The sequence below is a fragment of the Pelobates fuscus genome, chromosome 4, assembly GCF_036172605.1.
Source record: "Pelobates fuscus isolate aPelFus1 chromosome 4, aPelFus1.pri, whole genome shotgun sequence".
In the NCBI taxonomy this organism is placed as follows: Eukaryota; Metazoa; Chordata; class Amphibia; order Anura; family Pelobatidae; genus Pelobates; species Pelobates fuscus.
Genome location: NC_086320.1, coordinates 287,654,609 through 287,678,699, shown reverse-complemented (window position 1 = coordinate 287,678,699; position 24,091 = coordinate 287,654,609). Strand labels below are relative to the sequence as shown.

General features: G+C 42.6%; 1 protein-coding gene across 2 annotated transcripts in view; it reads left to right on the top strand.

The window, feature by feature from the left end:
• The window catches only part of LOC134608926 (collagen alpha-6(VI) chain-like), a 188,828-nt gene that overhangs the window by 119,708 nt on the left and 45,029 nt on the right, over window positions 1-24,091 (top strand). For both annotated transcript variants that reach the window (XM_063452178.1, XM_063452177.1), the window contains 7 exons: window positions 2,136-2,201; window positions 3,431-3,484; window positions 3,955-3,990; window positions 6,308-6,370; window positions 7,622-7,684; window positions 9,274-9,336; window positions 10,768-10,830. In XM_063452178.1, the coding sequence (XP_063308248.1) occupies window positions 2,136-2,201; window positions 3,431-3,484; window positions 3,955-3,990; window positions 6,308-6,370; window positions 7,622-7,684; window positions 9,274-9,336; window positions 10,768-10,830 (408 nt within the window). The remainder of the gene's footprint in view (window positions 1-2,135; window positions 2,202-3,430; window positions 3,485-3,954; window positions 3,991-6,307; window positions 6,371-7,621; window positions 7,685-9,273; window positions 9,337-10,767; window positions 10,831-24,091) is intronic.

Below are 24,091 nucleotides of genomic sequence, written 5' to 3'. Positions count from 1 at the left end.
TATTTCTTTTTTCTTTCTATTCTGTTTCTGGTCGGATTGCCCAGGGGAGCATGGGCGGGGGGGGGGGGGAGTAAAAATCGGAGTCCAGCGAATGCATAAAATGAGTACACATGCTAAGATTAGCTAGGATGTAAGCAACTATTGTACTTTTAGTATGTTTAGTTTTACAATCTAATGTTTAAATGCTCCTCTTTCTACTTCAGACCGCTAGAAATGTACATATGTACTGATATATCACTGTGCCTCTTACCTCATTAACTCATGGTTCATAATAGTGTAGTATCATCTTGAGAGAGGGGCCTGACGACACTTAAAAAATGCTACAGCCTGTTTATATACTGACGTTAAAATTTTGATTGCCAGGAATGCGCTATAGGAGTGGGGCTATTTAAGCCTGTCCATTTATAATCGTTAAATACATAATCGGCATAGATTGTTTCTTATAATATGTTATGTCTCTCCACTGTCTTACCCTCATACTATCATAACCAAAAAGTTATGCTGTCTATTCAAATGCCATATCAAGCTTATTAGACCTGTTATCATTTTGCCTGTGATGACTATTGTGGCTGAATAGGCTTACTGTTATTGCATGCACAACAAAAATAAAGAACTTAAAAAACAAAAAAAACAAAATACACTTAGAATGAAATTATATATATATATATATATATCTATGTATAACCCCTTAACAACCATGGATGTACTAGGTACATCCGAAAAAAAACGGTCGTTAAGGACCGCGGATGTACCTAGTACATCCGCGGCAAATAGGAGCCCTGGACTTACCTGGACGGGCGATCCGCGGCTATCACGGTTGGAGGGTACCAGCAGTCCCCCTGCAGCAGCTCCAGCCACAACGGCCCTCCAGGACCATGTGATCACCATGATCACATTGCCGCAATCGGACTCTAGAAGCTGCCAGCAGGGGGACTGTCTGAGCTGTCAGACAGTCCCCCAGGCTGCTAAAAAGTAAAAATAAATAAATATATTATACATATATAGGAGGTTCTCAATTAGCAACCTACCTGTTTTACGACGGCTGGCACTTACGACCAGACGTAAGTGCGAGCCGTCAAGGGGATTCCCTGCTCTGGTGCGTTCGTCTATGTTCAGGGAAGTTTCCAAAAAAAATCTCCAATTATAATTTTTTTTTTAATTTGGCATAGATTGGTGGTAAAATGGTTACACTTGAAGAGTCAAAATACCCCAAGTTACCGTAGGTTGTCTTCTTTTCAAAAATATACACATGTGAAGGGTTATTCAGGGATTTCTGACAGATATCAGTGTTACAATGTAACTTGCGTTAATTTTGAGAAAAAAAAATGGTTTGTAAATAGCAAAGGTCTACTTGTACTTATTGCCCTATAACTTTCCAAAAAAGCTAAGAACATGTTAACATTGGGTATTTCTAAACTCAGGACAAAATTTAGAAACTATTTAGCATGAGTGTTGTTTGGTGGTTGTAGATGCGTAAAAGATTTTGGGGGTCAAAGTTAGAAAAAGTGTGTTTTTAAAAACAATTTCATCATATTTTATAATTCTTTTTATAGTAAATTATATGATATGAAGAAAATGATGGTATCTTTAGAAAGATCATTTGATGGCGAAAGAAAGGGTATATAATATGTGTGGGTACAGTAAATGAGTAAGAGTAAAATTACAGCTAAACAAAAACACTGCAGAAATGTAAAAAGAGCCCTGGTCCTCAGCGGTAAGAAAATTGAAAAACGGTTTGCTCACTAAGGGGTTAAATGCTATTGGAGTCATACTAAGAAACCTCCAGTTTTTTAAATGTATGTAGGGAAGTATGCATTATGGGAACAAGCCAGGTCGACAGGGCAATGCTATTCTCAGGTCAATGTTTTGCTGGTAAACCTTGTGGATGTTACTTTGACATGGACAACCTACACTGAAATTGTTGCAGACCACGAACACCCCTTCATGTCAATGCTGTTCTCTGATGGCAGTGTTTACATTTGATTTGTTAATGTTTGACTACAAAATTGGACATTTCTTTTCCTGTATTGTGTATGTAAAATGTTTGTATGTCTCCCTCTCTGTCTATTATAAACCCATAATAAACATTTTGGGTACAAAACCTCACAACTGAGGAATACAAATGTCTTTTTCAGGGTGATTCTGGAATTAACAACAACATTGAAGGGCAAAAGGGATTTAAGGGAAATCCAGGACAACAGGTAATATTTTACATTTATATGTTATTTTCAAAACTGTTGAAAAATATAAAAGCACTTTTCTCATAATTGTCATGTAATCAGCCATAGTTGAATAAAAAGCATGCCAAGCACCATAATCACTTCAGTGTTCCTTTAAAACCGTTCAATGTATAAAAGTAATAGAACCCTTAAAATCTAGACAGAGACATAAAACCTAAAGCTTACACCCTGCGGACACTGGGCTTATTTCCATGCGTATTCAATCATTTAACAATGCAAATTGCAAATGCCTCTTATCGTTAGTGATTTCCAAACCTCAAAGAGACAATTATTGACCACAAACCTTGAATATATCCTATAGTAAAAATAAATTGATTCAATATTTGAAGAATAACTGCCAGAAGTTTTACTGCTCTTATTAAATGTTTATTACATTTCATGAAACGTAATGGTTTAAAAAGAAATTTTATATATATATAGATTTGTTTAAACATTTTACTTGTTTACTTGGCTGAGCGGCCATATTGGGTCAGAGTCTACTGTTATCTGAATAATTGCTGCTCAACCTAACTTGCCAGCTGCTGCAGTTACGCATATAGTAATCACAACAGCTGGCATTTTAATACCTAAAGCCTATCTATGAGCATGGTGTATGTCATTTTCAGCAACTACCTGCGGTATGTATTAAGTCAGGTGTAGGAAACACTCAAGACAACTTGCTCAGACAATTGCAAGTCACATGTGCATGCGCTGAGTAAACATTTTGTAGTGTCCTGGTGGAGTTGCTACTGCATTGACTTGGAAGAATTCATTTTGTATTTTTATTTGCAAAACAGTAAATGCTATATCAATGGAGGCAGACATCAATAGCACCCAAATGCTGGTATTAACAATGCTTCACAGCTGGGTTTGTTTTTTTTTAAAAAGCAATGGAAACAAGTCTTCTATGAGTTATAAGGTTGTATTTTTTCACAATTACTTGGTAGTACTTTTTGTATGTGTTTGTGAACATAAATACACAAATGACAATCACAATAAAACAATCCTTTGCGTAGGTTTACCTACATTTTATATTGCTGAGTGCAGGATTAAGTACAATGTATAGATCTGGGTTACATGGCTGAGGTGAGTAGTGTGAATTACTAATACTGATACATCTTTTACAACCTAAAAGTAGGAGGGTGTGAGAGGACACTCAGGTTCTTAAGTAAGTTTATTGTGTGTTTTATCATGTGCATTGTTTTTTTAAGGGTGAGCCAGGACAAGATGGTGCTGAAGGGGAGCCTGGAGATAATGGTCTTGAGGTAAATTGAGTTATGCTTTCTCAATACATTATCTGAATAAAGCTGTTAGCTTATCATTTCTGTCAATATATATGGTTGTCAATCATCCAGCAGTAACCAATGAATTAAAATCTAACTATATTTTCTAGCAATTGTTTTTTTTATACATGTAGTTCGTTTTTTTTATTTTTATGTATCCTTTTAAGTCAAATTTCCACAAGCTCTTCATTGCTTCCTTTTGGACTAATGTGGGACTGTAAATTTATGGATTAGAGCAATGTTGGTCTGTATTGGCTGTCCATGCCAGTTTCCCTAAACAAAAAAAAAATGGAAAGAATGGTGGGTTTTGGACAACCCAGAGCAACTATTAATATGATATTCTCCAGAACAATATAGTTCAGATTATTGAAAAAGTAGGTTTCTATAACCAACTTACTTGTGTGATAGAGGTTACATTTTCCTGACTGCATTTTCAATTATTCTCTATATAGGGTCCACAAGGCCGAAGAGGACCTCCTGGACTAAAGGTCAGTTGTTGTTTTTAAAATGTAATATACAGTAAATACATGCTTGATACTTTAAAATATGAGAGGATTGTACATTCGTAAAATGTAAACTTATATAATGTTATTTTAAATGTATTATATTTAATATTTTACTACTATACACACTGTTGACACAGTTCAAGTGTGACATTAGCCATGTTCATATAAAGTCACGTATAACATTTAAATTTCCTTGGCAAAAGGCAGCATGCAAATTACTGCCTAGGATTTGTGCAGTTTCGCCACAACAGTTGAGTTATGGAATACGCTGATTATTTGTTTTATGGCCAACAAGAGTAATATTTTTTGACATACGTAAGTCGCATCAAAGGATCTGTAAAGGCGAGGCTCAGCCAGGAAAGATGTGGAGTCATATTTGTGGAACATCAGTTTTAATTTCTGTTGATGGGTTTTTAAACAGATACTTAATAGTAAGAGAAAATAAAATCCTTCAATTAATACAGAAAAAGAAAAAAACAAAACAAAACACTAGACTACTTTATTATGACTACAGTTACCAAGGCATAGATATAATGTTCATCATAGAATACATATTAAGATGACCCAATTCCTACACTGTAGACATTAAGGTTAGGGTTAATCTACCAAGTAGGTGGCCTTATGGTTGCCTAGGTGCTGTTTTACCCATTCTGTGCTCTGGGCACAGAATGTGTACACAGCATATATCCTATATTCACACTCAGTGTGCAGTGGGACATGAGTAAAGCATTTGCACAACAAGCACACCATTGCAATAAGTAAAGCTGGGGGTAAGGGACGAGAGTGCTCATCCTTAGCCAAATGACTTCCCACAACCTACGGCAACCATTCATTTGCTTCAATAAACCACATAAATTTTAACATCTCTGATGTAAAAGCAGACGCAAGCAATTTTAATAGTATGATGCAGCAAAATATTAAAGAAGGTTAGTATTATTCAGGAAAATGAGAATATGGAAAGATTGTCAAGGGAATCAGACAATTCTAACCAAAATAATCTAATTGGAAAAATATGTTGAATGATATTTTCCAATTAGGCTGTTTTAGACTACTATTTGCAATTTCTTTTACATAATGCTTAGTTTAGTGGATACAGCTCTTAGACTATAAATATGCTCACATGGCACCTAGTAGATGCACCTTTAATGAAGGAACTGGTCAGATAAGCAGAAAATTGTTGTAAACATTAAGCAAAGGACACAGATGCGACTACATTTATCGCCTCCTTTTCCTTGTTTAAAGGAAAATTTGTGTTTTGAAATCATGAAATGATTTTTTTCCCCCAAAACACTAGAGAAGGGAAATTTGGAAGCTGCTGAACTTGAAGGATATATAGAACAGTCCAACAAGGATGTTGTGTTGATTTACAAGGGCTATTTATCATATTTAGTTTTCAGTAAAGACACATTCTAGGCAGTCCATTGCGGCATTTCACTCTGATCTGAGTGCAGGACTGAAGTGGAAACTGTGATGATATCCCTGGTCAAGTTACTGTGTAGAACATAATGATGGCAGACTGGAGACAAAGAGACAGAGATAATAAGAACTGGTCGTTGCTGGGGTACTTATGTTGATATTACAGTTACAGGGCTATTCACTAACGTGGGAATTCAAAAGGAATTTCAAATTCAAGGTCAACACACTGGATTGTTTCTCATTTTAGTGAATAACCAATCACATCTGATCCACTCTCCCTTATCTGCATAGTTTCTTGCATGTTAATTGGCTATATTGGCAAATATAGACAATAGGGAGAGATGGACAATTGAGAAGAATAGGGAGAGATGTACAAAGTTCTATGGTCTCTTAAAGGCTTGTAAAAAAAAAAGTACACAAATGTAAGGCTTTTATTACCCTATTACTCACATTGGATGTCCTGCAGTAAATGCATACTTAAACTATTCTGCAATATTTACAATGCGCAGTTCAGCATTCAGTAAAATAGTCTCTCATTGCTGCACTTAAAAAAATAAATACATTATAATGTCACTCCCACATTTGATCACCTACACTTGTTTTTATCATGTTGCTTACTTCTTTAGAGTAACAGTAATACTGATGTCAACCAAGAAAGATAATATCTATGATATTTTTTTCTGTTCACTTTTTTTTTTTGTGAGTAACCCCTGCATGTTTCATGTTTTCCTGAGCTGCAGATTGGGAACACTTGACCCTATATATATATATATATATATATATATATATATATTGTGCTTCTAGAACTGTGTATTGGTTTATTGTCTTATATGTTTCTAAAACAACAGCAAAATAATATTTTGTTTACTTTTGTAATTATAAGGGTGAACGAGGAAATCCTGGAGAACAAGGCAACAGAGGCGAAGGTGGCATTCAAGGCCCACAGGTTGTATTCAGAGTTTTTTTGTATTTTTACTATATATATATATATATATATATATATATATATATATATATACTATTATATATACTATATATAATATATACTATTATATATACTATATATATATACTATTTGTCATTTAAACCAATCAATTGGTATTTTATGTATTTAATAGTATTATTTATTTATTTTTTACAAATCTCCCAACAGTGGCTTGTGTCACTGGTGATGCCTAAGTGGGTGAAACCACCCCAAATTAAAAAGGGTCTTGGCACCCAGGCATGAACGTATGTCAGTAACAAGAAAAATAGAAACAGGTTGCACCAAATACAGTGAAGGTAGTACTTGATAAGTTGCAAAATTAATATCACATCAAATACAAATACCAAGAGCCCCAAAGTCTATTGAGGTTGAGTAGCAGCGGGTTTTCGTAAGGTAAGTAAATTTGCCTAGTAATCCAATATTTTCTCCAACTCAAATCAGTTCCATAATATGAAATTAAAAATAAGAAATACAAGATAGTATAATATGGTATGCGTCAAAGGAGAAAATGAAAGATGATTGATTGAAAATACACTCACAAAAGTGGAGCTATCAATTAGCTCTCAGATGTTAGTATTTGATAATACAACCCTCCTCACGGGATATGGAGTGGATGATTATTCACGGCTTTGTACTACTCAGAGGGTGCGCATCTCACATGGAATTTATAAATGTGGAGACAAAAAGAGCCAATAGTACAATCCAGTAATCGGATCTTAAAATATTTACTAAAATGAAGTAAAATAAACTCACAAGAAAAGAGCTTCAAATTCAGCTCTTAGTACAGGCATGAATCGGTATATACTGGTTATACTGCTTCCTACCTATACTAAGAGCTGAATTTGAAGCTCTTTACTTGTGAGTTTATGTGTGTTTGTGTTGTAGTGTTGGTGTTTGAATTTAGTGTAGCAATTTAATGTAGCAGTGAAGTTCTATGTAGTGCAACATCTTCAGTTGGGTTCCACTGTTCAGTATGTGTGTGTGCCTACTTACCCACATTTTAAAGGGGTTATATAGTTTTGTATGACTGGATGGCATTACAGAGAATTGTATTATTTTTTTATTCTAAACAAACACATTTACTTAATTTTCAACACGTAATATTGTGAGTTTAATTGAATTGTTTGAAATTACTTGTCCCCAGATATTTATTTGTGTTGCTGATGTTGAACCTATTGATCAGATTACCATTCAACAACTTTCAATTTTTAGGGTTCACGGGGAGAGCCAGGACCTCCAGGGTTGCAAGGACAGCAAGGTTTACCTGGGCCTCAGGTACGTCACTACATGAATGAATATCTGTTTTATGAAAGTTGAATGCAATGTTTTCTTTAATAAAGATTCCAATGACTAATTATGAACAAGGTTTAGTTTACTAAGATTTAGAGCAGACCTGCACAACTTGGCAGTAGAAACGGGCCAAATTTAAAATAGGCTAACCTTCTTAGGGCCGCAGATATATTTTTAGTGCCTCACTAAAAGTAAATATGTAAAATTACATATAAAAATACAGATACATACACACATTGACAGACATACAGATACACACACACTGACAGACATACAGATGCACTCACAGACATACACACTGGCAGACATATAGATAAACACAAAGATAAAGCACCGCGCTTACAGCAGCAGTAGCTTAGTATCCAACAGCTTAAAATACATAGTAAAAACAAAGAGAGCATTACCTGCGCTCTGGCCTAAAACCCCATGTACATTTAAACAAAATGGAGGCTCTTTAGTTTTATTCCAATGGCCATTTGAATATATAAGCTCACCTGCCACGTCAAGGCAAGCCTCAATAGGTGAGTTCCTACACTAGCCATTAGATATGCTGATATCAGCCAAGAATCTCCAGTGAGACAGGAAGGGGTATTTTATAAACCCTTTCACACTTAACCCTTTATAGGGGAGATTCTTGGCTGATATCAGCATATCTAATGGCTAGTGTAGGAACTCACCTTTTGAGGCTTGCCTTGACGTTGCAGGTGAGCTTGTATATTCAAATGGCCATTGGAATAAAACTAAAGAGCCTCTATTTTGTTTAAATGTACATGGGGATTTAGACATATAGATACACTCACACTGACAGGCATACAGAATCACATACACTGACAGACATATAGATACACATACTGACATACATACAGATACACTCTGACAGGCACACACACCGACAGTCATACAGATACACACACACTGGCAGACATACAGACACACATGCAGGTCCTTAAGGGGTTAAAGGGACTTTCCAGTGACAGGAAAACATATTCGTTTTCTTGGCACTGCAGGACCCTACAGTGCCCCTCTCCCTCCCACCCCCCATCCAATGTTGCTGAAGGGGTTATTACATTGTTTTAAATACTTTTCCATAATATTATATTCACACTATGCCCACATCCAGGGATATCCAACCATGCCCCTCCAGCTTATTTTAACTATATTACTCATATAAAAGGGTTAAAATAAAACCAGAGGATTATATTTGTCACTCCCTGAACCTGATTTGTGGTTCTGAGCCGCGACCCACACCTGATTGCAGCATCTCTGTAAGTGAGAAAAATATTCTTAACCTAGCTTCATCATTGAACTTTAATTACATTACTTGATTTAATTAATTGTAATTTAAAATATGGTAAACTGTAGTAATGAGGAAATGAGATGCATATCAAAGCTAATGTTGGTCAAGGACATCATTTTTTATGCAGCAAAGCATAAATAGATGACAAACCAAAATAAATGTATACAAATATTTTTACAGTTAAACATCGGAGATTCACAATAATTGGTAACTGTACCATCAGATGCAATTCTTGCGATTTAAAAAAAAAAATCCTGAAAAATCTTTGATATTACAGGGTGGTGCTGGAGCTGTGGGTGGTCCCGGTTCAGCTGGAAACCCAGGACCAAAAGGTCAAAAGGTAAATCATGTATGAAAATGACTGAATGTGATAAATGTAACTAAATACTTTTTTGTTTAAGGCTAATTATATTAAACTTTAAAATTATTTATTGCTTTGAGATGTGTATTATTCAAATGGCAACTAATTAGGAAAACAGATACTTTTGCAATAGTGCTATTGCCACATTTTAGGTGCAAAGCAATTTGTGCACCAATGTTTGGATTTGGGTAAACAGTTACAGCACCTTTTGGAATTTGGAACTTGTTTTCATTTGCTAGTAAGTAGCCAAGCAGGGTAGGGTTTCTGTAGACAATTTATTCTCTCTCTCTCTCTCTCTCTCTCTCTCTCTCTCTCTCTCTCTCTCTCTCTCTCTCTCTCTCTCTCTCTATATATATATATCAGGATAACCCTATTTTTGTTAACTCATAACATATTCCAGTCTTCCATAAAAAATCCTGTGAGTGCACCAAATTTTTATGTGTATATATTTTTGTGTATTGTTTTTAAAATTGCGCAAAATAAAACAAAAAAGGGGTAATTACAAAACAATGAATTGACCAAGAATTAGCAAATTTTAGTTTTTTTGTAGCTCACATTCTATAGTAGCTGAATTGTAGATTTTTTTTTTAATTTCCAGTTTGACTCTTTTGACATATATATGACTCACATAAAGGGACATTTCAGACACCAAAACAACTCAATTTAAATGAAGTTGTTATGGTGCCAAAAGGCCTCTGGAGCCACTCTAACCTCAAACACTTTAACCCCTAAGTTGCCTTCTGCACCACTCTCAGCTGTACCCTGGAAGCATCCGTCTTCAGAATTTTCACTTACAGGAAGCGCGGAGTATTGCCGAGCAGGGATGCCGCTAATTGGCTGAGGGCATCAATTGACTGCCCTCTGCCAATCAGTGACTCTCCATTCAATAAAATATCTTGGAAAAGTTATGTTTATTTCCAAGCCAGTTTTGCAATGGAGAGTCACTGATTGGCTGAGAGCATCAGCCTATCAGCAGAGCCCCTGCAGGGTGGCACTTCGTGATTCCTGTAAGCGAAAATTCAGAAGCCGGCTGCCACCAGAGTAGAGATGAGAGAACGGTTTAACCCCTTGAGATAAGAGTGCCTCCTGGCACCATAACAACTTAATTTAGATTCAGTTGTTTTGGTGCCTAGAGTGTGTATGTGTATAGTCTAGCTGGTTCAGTTCTTGTACTATCACATCCCAAATTAAATTACCATTTTGATGAAAACAAGGACATGTTCTACTGTATAACTACTGTAGTTGTTAATTAGCTCACATATAACTTCAACTGGACTCGGAATAGTCAAATTAATTTTGTTGTGACATGTTATCAGTCCTGTTTATTGTTTTGAGACATTATTACCTGTACATAAACAAAGTAAATGTATATCATTAGCCTATCCCTTTCACTTCTCCCTCTAAATGTAGGGTGAACCAGGAGATCTTGGAGAGAAAGGTGACCCCGGAATCCCAGGTCGTAGGGGCTTGACAGTAGGTGCCATTTTATGTAAAATGTGTATATTTTAAAATGTTTGTATTTGCCAAACTCTGGCATCATTTCTGCATGTACCTTGTACATTATATTTTTTACTGTTGTGGTTTGGATATATTTTTGCAATAAAAGTTTTTACAGAATTTAAAATTTGGTTGAAAAAAGAAGCACATTGACATCAATCCAACAATATAGAAGTGGTAAGGCTAAACGATGAAAAATAATTATAAAGAGCAAATTAAGGTTATCTGGGTAGAGGCATGCTCGTGGTTTTGGGAAGCACAAGTGGTGTTGTGCTAGTATGAAACAAACAAAATGGGGACACTGGGTGTGGTGGAGAAGAAATCAGACCAAGTAGTTCAAATCTGACCAATATAAGTTCAAAAGACATGTAAAAGGATCTATAGTATGCTCAGACCAAGTAAGTTGCTAAAAAAAAAATATGAAAAATATTGAAAATATTTGTTACAAGATCAAGGTTATTTAGGACAGATCCACCACATGAGTATGAAAAAGTTACTTCTGCACAATGTGGGACCAGGTCTTTGTAACCTTTCTTTGACATTAATTGTAATTATTTAAGTATTGTCAAAACAGTGATGAATTATTCAGTTTTTAAATTCCTTCCATCTCAGTCTCTATGAACCTGAGTGTAAAAAAAATGAGATTGGAAATGTACCAATGGAGATAAATAACCTGTGAATTTATGTATGGACACGCCTACTACATAGTAACATAGTAATCAAGGTTACAAAAATACTCATGTTCATCAAGTTCTCTTTCTGCAGTTTAAATGGACACTGTGAGCACTATAAACATTTCATCTTATTAAAGTGGTTATAGTGCCTTAATTTTTCTGGTGCTGTCTCCATTCAATGTTACAACATTTTTGGGCAGTTTAACACTAAACAAAGGGTCCCCTGCCTCGAGAAAATAATTTCTTTTGATTTAAATTCAAAATGAAATGTTTAGATACTGATATTTCAGTTAATCCTATATAGGAGAACAAGTCTATAAAGAGGAGTGTATGAACATTTAATCTGAAGTATAAAAGTCACAAAATGAAAATATAATACATACATAATAGTTACACACAGAGGACACTGACACACACACATTTACATACACATGACACTAACATACACATTTACACACAGAAGATACTGACAAGCACGCATTTACACACAGAGGAAACTGACACACACATACTGACAGATACAAACACTTACTGCAGAAACACTCTCTGATTTGACACACTGACAGACACGCCCTGTAACGCCTCCGCCAATCACTGCTTCCTAGTACCACCAAGTACTTCCAAGCACTCCACCAGACACCATCAGCACCGTAGTCCACACTTCCAGCGTTACAGCTTGGCTGGGGTCTTGCCGTCCTCCAACCGCCCTGGACCCAAGACCAGGATCCAGCTTCCAGTGGGCAGACCTCTCCTACTCCAGAGAGCATAGCAGGCTGCTCTTACAAGAGCAAGTGATTATAACCCATAGGAGTGTAGTGATATAGCAATCACCAGAGCAGATACAGCTGTCCCCCACGCACACATGAGATGAGACTCTATGTTGAGGGTAGTCAGGAACTCATTTATTGGCAGCCACAACTGGCCTTATATGCAGTAGACATGTGAAATTCGTTTCGGTTCGAATTAAAATTCGGCAGAATTTCGGGTAATTCGGACATTTGGGTGCTTCCAAATGTCCAAAGTGCCGAATTGCCGAAGTCCCGAAGTGCCGAAATTGCCGAATTTCCGAAGTGTCAAATTGCCGAAGTTCCAAAGCACAGTATTGCCTAAGCACTAATATACTTACCCAGTGAAAGAAGAAGAATGTTACATCGTATACAATTTTAAATAAAAAGTATACAAACATAGCCAGGATTCAGCTGTAAGCGTTTGCAACACTTACAACAATCAAGTAACACACATTCACATAAAATGTAAGTCACTTAGCCTGTCATGTAATGACAGGAATTAATAAGTAGATAACTCCCTAATTCCCACGGTATTAGGGAGCTATCTACTAAAAGGCTGAAAGACCTGAATTGGTCTTTCAGCCAAATTTACTAATACTAAGTAAAGATTACTTAGTATTAGTAAATTATGCCCCTACTCGCTATATCGCGAGTAGGGGCATGTCTATTAAACAGTGAGCAGCCTGTGGCTGCTCACTGTTCAAAAAAAAACAAGACAAAAAGGTCCCCATCTTGAGCCCCCACCCACAAGGTGCGAGTAAGGGCTTTTAAACTAAAGGGGGGACCTATTGACCCCCCCGGCTCCCACCCCTGAGCGGTGAGTGGGGGCCCTAAATAAAAATTGTGGGGGGGGACCTAATGTCCTCCCCTCTGACCCCCACCCATGAGCGGTGGGTGGGGGCCCTAAACAAGAATAAGGGGGGAAACCTAATGTCCTCCTCCCTGGCCCCCACCCCTGAGCGGTTGGTGGGGGCCCTAAATACAAATTGGGTGGGGGACCTAATGTCCTCCCCCTGGCCCTCACCCCTGAGCGGTGGGTTGGGGCCCTAAACAAGAAAAAGGGGGGGACCGAATGTCCTCCCCCCTGGCCCCCACCCCTGAGCGGTGGGTGGGGGCCATAAATACAAATTGGGGGGGACCAAATGTCCTCCCCCCCAGTCCCCCACCCATGAGCGGTGGGTGGGCACCCTAAACTAGAATAAGGGGGGGGCCTAATGTCCTCCCCCCTGGCCCCCACCCCTGAGCAGTGGGTGGGGGCCCTAAACAAGAATAAGGGGGGGACCTAATGTCCTCCCCCTGGCCCCCACTCCTGAATGGTGGGTGGGGGCCCTAAATACAAATTGGGGGGGACTTAATGTCCTCCCCCTGGCCCTCACCCCTGAGCAGTGGGTGGGGGCCATAAACAAGAATAAGGGGGGGACCGAATGTCCTCCCCCTGGCCCCCACCCCTGAGCGGTGGGTGGGGGCCCTAAATACAAATTGGGGGGACCTAATGTCCTCCCCCTGGCCCTCACCCTTGAGCGGTGGGTGTGAGCCCTAAACTAGAATAAGGGGGGAGACCTAAATACAAATTGGGGGGGGCTAATGTCTTCCCCCCTGGCCCCCACCCCTGAGCGGTGGGTGGGGGCCCTAAATACAAATTAGGGGGGGCCTAATGTCCTCGCCCCTGGCCCACACCCCTGAGCAGTGGGTGGGGGCCCTAAATACAAATTGGGGGGGACCTAATGTCCTCCCCCTTGACCCCCACCCCTGAGCGGTGGGTGGTTGCCCTAAACGAGAATAACGGGTGCCCTAAATACAAATTGGGGTGGGACCTAATGTCCTCCCCCTTACCCCCACCCCTGAACGGTGGATGGGGGCCCTAAAGTAGAATAAGGGGGGGGACCTAATGTCCTCCCCCCTGGCCCCCACCCCTGAGCGGTGGGTGGGGGCCCTAAATACAAATTGGGGGGGCTCAGGGGTGGGTGCCGGTGGGGAGTACAATAGGTCCTCCCCCCTTTTTTACTTTCACTGTTTAATAGACATGCCCCTACTCGCGGTATAGTGAGTAGGGGCAAAATTGACTAATACTAAGTAATTTTTACTAAGTAATTTTTACTTAGTATTCGTAAATTTGACTGAAAGACCAATTTAGGTCTTTCAGCCTTTTGGTAGATAACTCCCTAATACCGTCGGAATTAGGAAGTTATCTACCAAACGGCTGCAAGAGAAGTCCAGAAATGCCGAAGCTGCCGAAGTTCCGAAGTTTCGAAGTGCCGAATTGCCAAAGTCCCGAATTTCGGAATGCCGAACCGAGCCAAATATCTTCCCCATGCACATGCCTAATATGCAGGTCCCCATGCAAGGGGCACTCCCCTCTAGACCTGAGAGTAGACTAAAGTAAAAACATACATGATGACATTGGCTCTCAGGTCCAGGACACTCCCATACAAAATAGGTCAATCCCTCCCCTGTGCCTGGGAGATAATTACTTGAGTACACAACCATATCATTAAATTATCTCTCAGTACATGAAACATACAATACAACAACACCCTGAAAGTACCCCTAAAACACATGGAAACCCCACAAAGACATATCCACTGATAGCCCCAATCTGGGGAACCAACATATCCAAAAATCACCCAGATCGGTTAAGGGGTTTGGGATTTCCATAGAAGTCATAATTTTGACCAACCGTGCACATGGTCCTATGCCCAAAACAGTTCCAGGGAATTAGGGCCAATGGTTGGTCTCTATTTATGGAGTACAAAAGTACATAAATCATATACGTTTTTAAAGGGCCCATAGTCCTGGGGCAGGTGGCTGGCAAGCAGGCTTCTCTTAAAGCCTGTGGCGAGGTTCTGTTCGCCACACGCCCACTGACATACACTCTCACAGATTTGATACACACTGACAGCCAACATTTCGGTCTCAGCCAGAGCCCCTCTCAAGCTTGAGAAAAGCACTTACTGGAACAGAAAATTCTTCCTTTGGATTTAACCCTTTGAGTGCCTGGGCAGCTTTCAATTCTATACACTCTATGCATGGGATATGTAGCCTCTGCTTAGTGTGTGCAGTCACATTTGTTGTACATTGCTCTAATCTAATTTAGCATTTACATCAGTTGCAACGCAGGGCCATCTTTCGCATGGGGATGCTGGACAGTTGCCCGGGGGCCTCATAGGCATGGGGGCCCCACAGTGCTGCCCATGTGCCCAGTCCAACAAGGGAGATCCTTTGGAGAGCCCATGGAGAGCCGGCCCTGTTTTCTAGCAGTGGGTCCTCTTGAGTCGGTGAGGAGATCGGGGATCTCCCTTGTCGGCCCAAAGGCCCCCTGATCACGGAAAGAGATGGAGAAAGGACCCGGCGGCAGAGGGAGGGACCTGGGAGACAGTTCATCACGTGAGAAGGCTGTGTGGAGTGTTGTCATGTGTTACCATGGCAACGCTCCACACAGCATTCTGCGCTCTGGAGGACAGGAGACAGCCTGCAGCCAGACGAGCTGCAGGCTATACAGAACTCACCACTCACCAAGGCTGACTGTGTCCCTCCCTCCTTCACCAATGGTTTTGTTAATGCATAATATAATTAAAAAAAAAAACACATTTGCTACCTGCACCGCTCAAACTCTGCAAAACACACACACTGCACAATCCTCACTAGTGATGTCGCGAACCAAAAATTTTCGGTTCGCGAACGGCGGACGCAAACTTCCGCAAACGTTCGCGAACCGGGCGAACCGCCATTGACTTCAATGGGCAGGCGAATTTTAAAACCCATATGGACTCTTTCTGGCCACAATAGTAATGGAAAAGTTGTTTCAAGGGGACTAACAACTGGACTGTGGCATGCCGGAGGGGGATCCATGGCAAAACTCACATGGAAAATTACACAGTTGATGTAGAGTCTGGTTTTAATCCATAAAGGGCATAAATCACCTAACATTCCTAAATCACAATGGATATGGATTGACACCTGACATATGACATATTGACACCTTGACATATGGATTGACACGTGTCCTCAGAGACCCTGATACACACTGACACAGAGCAGAATAGGGACTGTTCCCCCTACATAGGGTCACTTGGCAGATATGGATTGACACCTGTCCTCAGGGACCCTGATACACACTGACACAGAGCAGAATAGGGACTGTTCCTCTTACATAGGGTCACTTGGCAGATATGGATTGACACCTGTCCTCAGAGACCCTGATACACACTGACACAGAGCAGAATAGTGACTGTTCCCCGTACATAGCGTCACTTGGCAGATATGGATTGACACCTGTCCTCAGGGACCCTGATACACACTGACACAGAGCAGAATAGGGACTGTTCCCCCTACATAGGGTCACTTGGCAGATATGGATTGACACCTATCCTAATGATCCCTGATACACACTGACACAGAGCAGAACAGGGACTGTTCCCCCTACATAGTGTCACTTGGCAGATATGGATTGACACCTGTCCTCAGGGACCCTGATACACACTGACACAGAGCAGAATAGGGACTGTTCCTCCTACATAGGGTCACTTGGCAGATATGGATTGACACCTGTCCTCAGAGACCCTGATACACACTGACACAGAGCAGAATAGGGACTGTTCCCCCTACATAGAGTCACTTGGCAGATATGGATTGACACCTGTCCTCAGAGACCCTGATAGCCACTGACACAGAGCAGAATAGGGAATGTTCCCCCTACATAGGGTCACTTGGCAGATATGGATTGACACCTATCCTAATGATCCCTGATACACACTGACACAGAGCAGAATAGGGACTGTTCCCCCTACATAGGGTCACTTGGCAGATATGGATTGACACCTATCCTAATGATCCCTGATTCACACTGACACAGAGCAGAATAGGGACTGTTCCCACTACATAGGGTCACTTGGCAGATATGGATTGACACCTATCCTAATGATCCCTGATACACACTGACACAGAGCAGAATAGGGACTGTTCCCCCTACATAGGGTCACTTGGCAGATATGGATTGACACCTATCCTAATGATCCCTGATACACACTGACACAGAGCAGAATAGGGACTGTTCCCCCTACATAGGGTCACTTGGCAGATATGGATTGACACCTATCCTAATGATCCCTGATACACACTGACACAGAGCAGAATAGGGACTGTTCCCCCTACATAGGGTCACTTGGCAGATATGGATTGACACCTGTCCTCAGAGACCCTGATACACACTGACACAGAGCAGAATAGGGACTGTTCCCACTACATAGGGTCACTTGGCAGATATGGATTGACACCTATCCTAATGATCCCTGATACACACTGACACAGAGCAGAATAGGGACTGTTCCCCCTACATAGGGTCACTTGGCAGATATGGATTGACACCTTTCCTCAGGGACCCTGATACACACTGACACAGAGCAGAATAGGGACTGTTCCTCCTACATAGGGTCACCATTTTTAGCCCAAGGCAGCTCATCTCATCAGGCCTGTGTTAGTCGAATGTATCGCCCAGTTTCAGTCACTTCGGGATCCATCCCTCATTCATCTTAATAAAGGTGTGGTAATCTAGACTTTTTTGACCTAGGCGACTTCTCTTCTCAGTGACAATACCTCCTGCTGCACTGAAGGTCCTTTCTGACAGGACACGTGAAGCGGGGCAGGCCAGAAGTTCTATCGCAAATTGGGATAGCTCAGGCCACAGGTCAAGCCTGCACACCCAGTAGTCAAGGGGTTCATCGCTCCTCAGAGTGTTGATATCTGCAGTTAAGGCGAGGTAGTCTGCTACCTGTCGGTCGAGTCGTTCTCTGAGGGTGGATCCCGAAGGGCTGTGGCGATGCCTAGGACTTAAAAAGCTCTGCATGTCCTCCATCAACAACACGTCTTTAAAGCGTCCTGTCCTTGCCGGCGTGGTCGTGGGAGGAGGAGGATGACTTTCACCTCTTCCCCTGTTAGATTCCCGTTGTGCTGTGACATCACCCTTATACGCTGTGTAAAGCATACTTTTTAATTTATTTTGCAAATGCTGCATCCTTTCCGACTTGTTGTAATTTGGTACAGGGCCAGTGCAAGGATTTTTGCCGCCCTAGGCAACAATCCATTTTGCCGCCCTCCCCCCCCATGAATGCAACTACATTCCCTTTAGATGTTTATTCACTAAACTCTGAATTACAGTGAAGAGACATTTAGGGAAAGAGACGCACTGAGTAGGCATTAAAGGGAAACTATAGTGCCAGGAAAAAAACTTGTTATCCTGGCACTATAGCTTCCCCCTCTGTTAAACGCACCCCCCCTTGTGGTGCAGAAGGGGTTAAAACCCCTTCTGTCACTTACCTGGGTCCAGCATGTCTTTCGTGCTGGCTTGGGTCCGCCTTCGCTCCTTAATGGCCGCGCTCGCAGTGGTATTTCCAAGACACTAGGTTTTGCGTGACGCTGGACGTCTCAATGCATAGCCACTAGAGGAGTTAACGTTAACCCAGGACAGTAATTATTTCAGTTTCTTAAAAATTGCAATAATTACCTTTGCAGTGTCACACAATCTCACTAATACACACACTCTCTCACTGGCATACACACTTACACATTCTAACTAACTTACACACTCTAACACATACACATTCTCACTGACCTACACATTGTCACTTGCACACTCTCACTGACATACACATTGTCACTTACACACTCTCACTAACGCACACACACACACACACACTCTCTCTGACATACACAATGTAACTTACACACTCTCACTGACATACACAGTGTCACTTACACACTCTCACTAACACACACACTCTCTCACTGACATACACAATGTCACTTACACACTCTCACTGACACACACACACACACACTCTCTCACTGACATACAGTGTCACCTACCCACTCTCACCAACACACATTCCCAGTTACACACTCTTACTAACACAACACAGTGCCACTTGCTCACTCTCACACACGCACACACACACACACACACACACACACACACACACAGTGTCACTTGCACACTCTCACACACACAGAGTCTCTTGCACACTCTCACACACACACAGTGTCATTTGCACATACTAACACAGAGTCTCTTGCACACTCTCACACACACACAGTGTCATTTGCACATACTAACACAGAGTCTCTTGCACACTCTCACACACACACACAGTGTCATTTGCACATACTAACACAGAGTCTCTTGCACACTCTCCCTAACACACAGTCTCTTGCACACACACACACACACACACACACACACACACACACACACACACACACACACACACACACACACACACACACACACACTGTCACTTGCACACTCTCATTAAAACACACACACTGTCAGTCAAACACAAAATCACACCACTCTACATATAGTCACACTTTAATTACACACACAAACACAGTAATTTAACACACACACATCAATTTACAAACATTCATACTATAAACAATCCCCCATGCCATACCTGGGTGCTGTGAAGAGGTCCAGGCAGCAGGATCCAGGATGTTGTTTTTCTTGCTGCTGGGGGAGCAGGGGAGCCGTGCACTGTGAGCACAGGCTGCTTCCTGTTCCCCTCCGAGTGCTTCCTGTGTTCACAGACAGGGGGCAGCCAGGATACCAGTTTACATCCCGGCTTCCCCAGCCTGCAGGAAGCACAGTGTTGTGCTCGGGGGATGGGGTTACAGTAAACCCCACTTCCTGAGCAGGTAATCGGCTGCAGAGGGAGCCCAGCAGCTGAATGGCTGCGCTGGGGGGTGGCTAAGGAGCTGCTCACCCAGCACATCATCCCCAGACAGCAGCAGGACAGCCCACCAGGAAACCACCCGGTGGGCGCCCCCCAGAGGCCGTAATGGTAGCGCCGGCCCTGATTTGGTAACATTTCCGCCACTTTCTGCTTATACCGGGGGTCTAGTAGTGTGGACACCCAGTACAGGTCGTTCTCCTTCAGCCTTTTTATATGAGGGTCCCTCAACAGGCATGACAGCATGAAAGACCCCATTTGCACAAGGTTGGATGCCGAGCTACTCATTTCCCGTTCCTCCTCCTCACTGATCTCACTGAAGGTATGTTCTTCCCCCCAGCCACGTACAACACCACGGGTACCAGATAGGTGACAACGAGCACCCTGGGATGCCTGTTGTGGTTGGTTTTCCTCCTCCTCCTCAAAGCCACATTCCTCCTCTGAATCCTCTTCCAGCGTTGCCGCAGGTCCAGCAAGCGATGCCGATAAGGCTGTTTCTGGTGGTGATGGTGACCACAACTCTTCCTCTTCCTTTTCACGCTCATCTACGGCCTGATCCAGCACTCTTCGCAGGGCACGCTCCAGGAAGAAAACAAATGGTATGATGTCGCTGACGGTGCCTTCGGTGCGACTGACTAGGTTTGTCACCTCCTCAAAAGGACGCGTGAGCCTACAGGCATTGCGCATGAGCGTCCAGTAACGTTGCAAAAAAAAACCCCAGCTCCCCATAGCCTGTCCTAGCACCCGGGTCATATAAATACTCATTAGCGGCTTTTTCTTGTTGGAGCAGGCGGTCGAACATTAGGAGTGTTGAATTCCAACATGTCGGGCTGTCGCAAATCAAGCACCTCACTGGCATGTTGTTTCACCACTGGATATCTGCAAAGTGCGCCATGGTTGTGTAGGAACGCCTGAAATGTCCACACACTTTCCTGGCCTGCTTCAGGACGTCCTGTAAGCCTGTGTACTTATGCAAAAAACGTTGTACGATCAGATTACACACATGTGCCATGCACGGCACATGTGTCAACTTGCCCAACTTCAATGCCGCCAACAAATTTGTTCCGTTGTCACAAACCACTTTGCCGATATCCAGTTGCTGCGGAGTCAGCCACTTTTCCACCTGTGCGTTCAGGGCGGACAGGAGTGCTTGTCCGGTGTGACTCTCTGCTTTCAAGCAAGTCAAACCCAAGACGGCGTGACACTGCCGTATCCGGGATGTGGAATAGTACCTGGGGAGCTGGGGGGGTGCCGTTGATGTGGAGCAAGACGCAGCAGCAGAAGAGGACTCAGCCGAGGAGGTTATGGAAGAGGATGGAGTAGGAGGAGTAGAGGAGGTGGCAGCAGGCCTGCCTGGAAGTCATGGCGGTGTCACCAACTCCTCTGCAGAGCCACGCATTCCATGCTTGGCAGCCGTCAGCAGGTTTACCCAATGCGCAGTGTAGGTGATATACCTGCCCTGACCATGCTTTGCAGACCAGGTATCAGTGGTCAGATGGACCCTTGCCCCAACACTGTGTGTCAGACATGCCATTACTTCCTTTTGCACAATAGAGTACAGGTTGGGGATTGCCTTTTGTGCAAAGAAATTTCGGCCGGGTACCTTCCACTGCGGTATCCGAATCGCCACAAATTTTTTTAACGCCTCAGACTCCACCAGCTTGTATGGTAAAAGCTGGTGGGCTAATAGTTCAGACAAGCCAGCTGTCAGACGCTGGTCAAGGGGGTGACTTTCTGACATTGGCTTCTTATGCTCAAACATGTCCTTGACAGACACCTGACTGTGGGCAGATGAGCGGGAACTGCTCAAGGCAAGGAGGACAGCAGTGGTTGACATGGCTGAAGATGCTGGACCAGGAGGAGGATGGTGGCTTTGAGTTTGTGTGCTGCTTGTACTCATGTGTTGATGCCATAGGCATTTGTGATGTGCGATCATGTGCCTACGCAAAGCAGTTGTACCTAGGTGGGTGTTGGACTTCCCACGACTCAGTTTCTTTTGGCACAGGTTGCAAATGGCATTGCTGTTGTCAGAGGCAGACACACAAAAAAAATGCCACACTGCTGAGCTCTGCAATTTCGGCATTCTGGTGGTGGACACAGCATGCGTTGATTGGCGTGCTGTCGGGCTGACCCCGGGTGCCGATGCATGCTGTCTGACTGTGCCACTAGCTCCTTGTGACGACCTCCCCCTGCTTCCAACTCATCTCCTCCTCCTCCTCTCTGTCTCCCCATCTGAACTTTCACCCTGTTCTTCTTCTTGCCGAGCGGGCACCCACGTGACATCCATGGACGCATCGTCATCATCAACCGCTTCACTTGTATCTGACAACTCAGCAAAGGAAGCAGCAGCGGGTACAACATCATCATCATCACACCGTACATCCATGTGTGTAATGCTGCCTGCCTGAGACATATCCCTGTTATCTACATCCTCTGGAAATAATGGTTGCGCATCACTCATTTCTTCAAACGGATGTGTAAATAACTACTCTGACATACCAAGTGAAGCGGCTGTGGTGCTAGTGTTGGTGGTGGCAGCAGGCGGGTGAGTGGTATCTTGAGAGGTGCCCGAAGCTAAGCTGGAGGAGGCATGTGCGTCAAGGTTCCAAGCGGAAGCTGTAGAAGATTGGGTGTCCTGTGTTAGCCAGTCAACTATGTCCTCAGAACTTTTCAAGTTCAGGGTACGTGGCCTCTGAAAACTGGGCATTATTCTAGGGCAAAAGGGAATCACAGCACCACGACCACGATGGACCCTGCGGGGTGGCCTACCTCTGCCTGTCATTTTTTGGGGGATTAGTGGTACTATGCGTGCAAGCTACTGTGAGACCAGATATGAGTGGCAATGTGCACTGGCAGAGGTTGGCAGAGTACACGCTGTAGGCCTGACACTCGCTTGAAGACAACTAACTGCTATTCAATCTATAACAGTGGAAAAAGTTTTTGGGTTTTAAATGCACGCTACAGTGACACCAGATATGAGTGGCAAAGTGCACTTGCAGAGGTTGGCAGAGTACACGCTGAAGGCCTGACACCCAGACGCTTGCAGACAACTAACTGCTATTAGCTTATAGTGAAAAACTTTTTTCTTTTTAAAGGCACGCTATTGTGACACCAGATATGAGTGGCAATGTGCACTTGCAGAGGTTGGCAGAGTACACGCTGAAGGCCTGACACCCGCTTTAAAGACACTGACTGCTATTAGCTTACAGTGAAAAACTTTTTTATTTTTAAAGGCACGCTATAGTGACACCAGATATGAGTGGCAAAGTGCACTTGCAGAGGTTGGCAGAGTACACGCTGAAGGCCTGACACCCTCTTTAAGGACACTGACTGCTATTAGCTTACAGTGAAAAACTTTTTTTCTTTTTAAAGGCACGCTATAGTGACACCAGATATGAGTGGCGAAGTGCACTTGCAGAGGTTGGCAGAGTACACGCTGAAGGCCTGACACCCAGACGCTTGCAGACAACTAACTGCTATTCCATCTATTACAGTGAAAATTTTTTTGTTTTTAAATGCAAGCTTAAGCTATTGTGACACCAGGTATGAGTGGTGGCACTGGGCAAGTGGGCACAGTATCCACTGTGAGCCTGACACAGAAGCTGGCAGGCAGGCAACTGCAATTACATTACACAGAAAAAAAAAGAAGCAGACTCATGTTCTAGCCCTAAAAAGGGCTTTTTGGGGTGCTGTCCTTACAGCAGAGATCAGATGAGTCCTTCAGGACTGTAGTGGACACTGAATACCCTAGCCTAGCTATCAATTTCCCTATCAAATGAGCAGCAGCTACACTTTCCCTCCTCTATCTAAGAATGCAGCTTCAGAATGAATCTAAAATGGATGCTGTACAGGAGGTGGGAGGGTCTGGAAGGGAGGGTCTGCTGCTAATTTGCTGGAATGTGTCTGCTGACTGTGAGGCACAGGGTCAATGTTTACTCAATGATGACAACGCGAACACGCTATGTTCGCCGGGAACTATTCGCCGGCGAACAGTTTGGTACATCACTAATCCTCACACACACATCACTTCTCACACACTCACACACAGCAT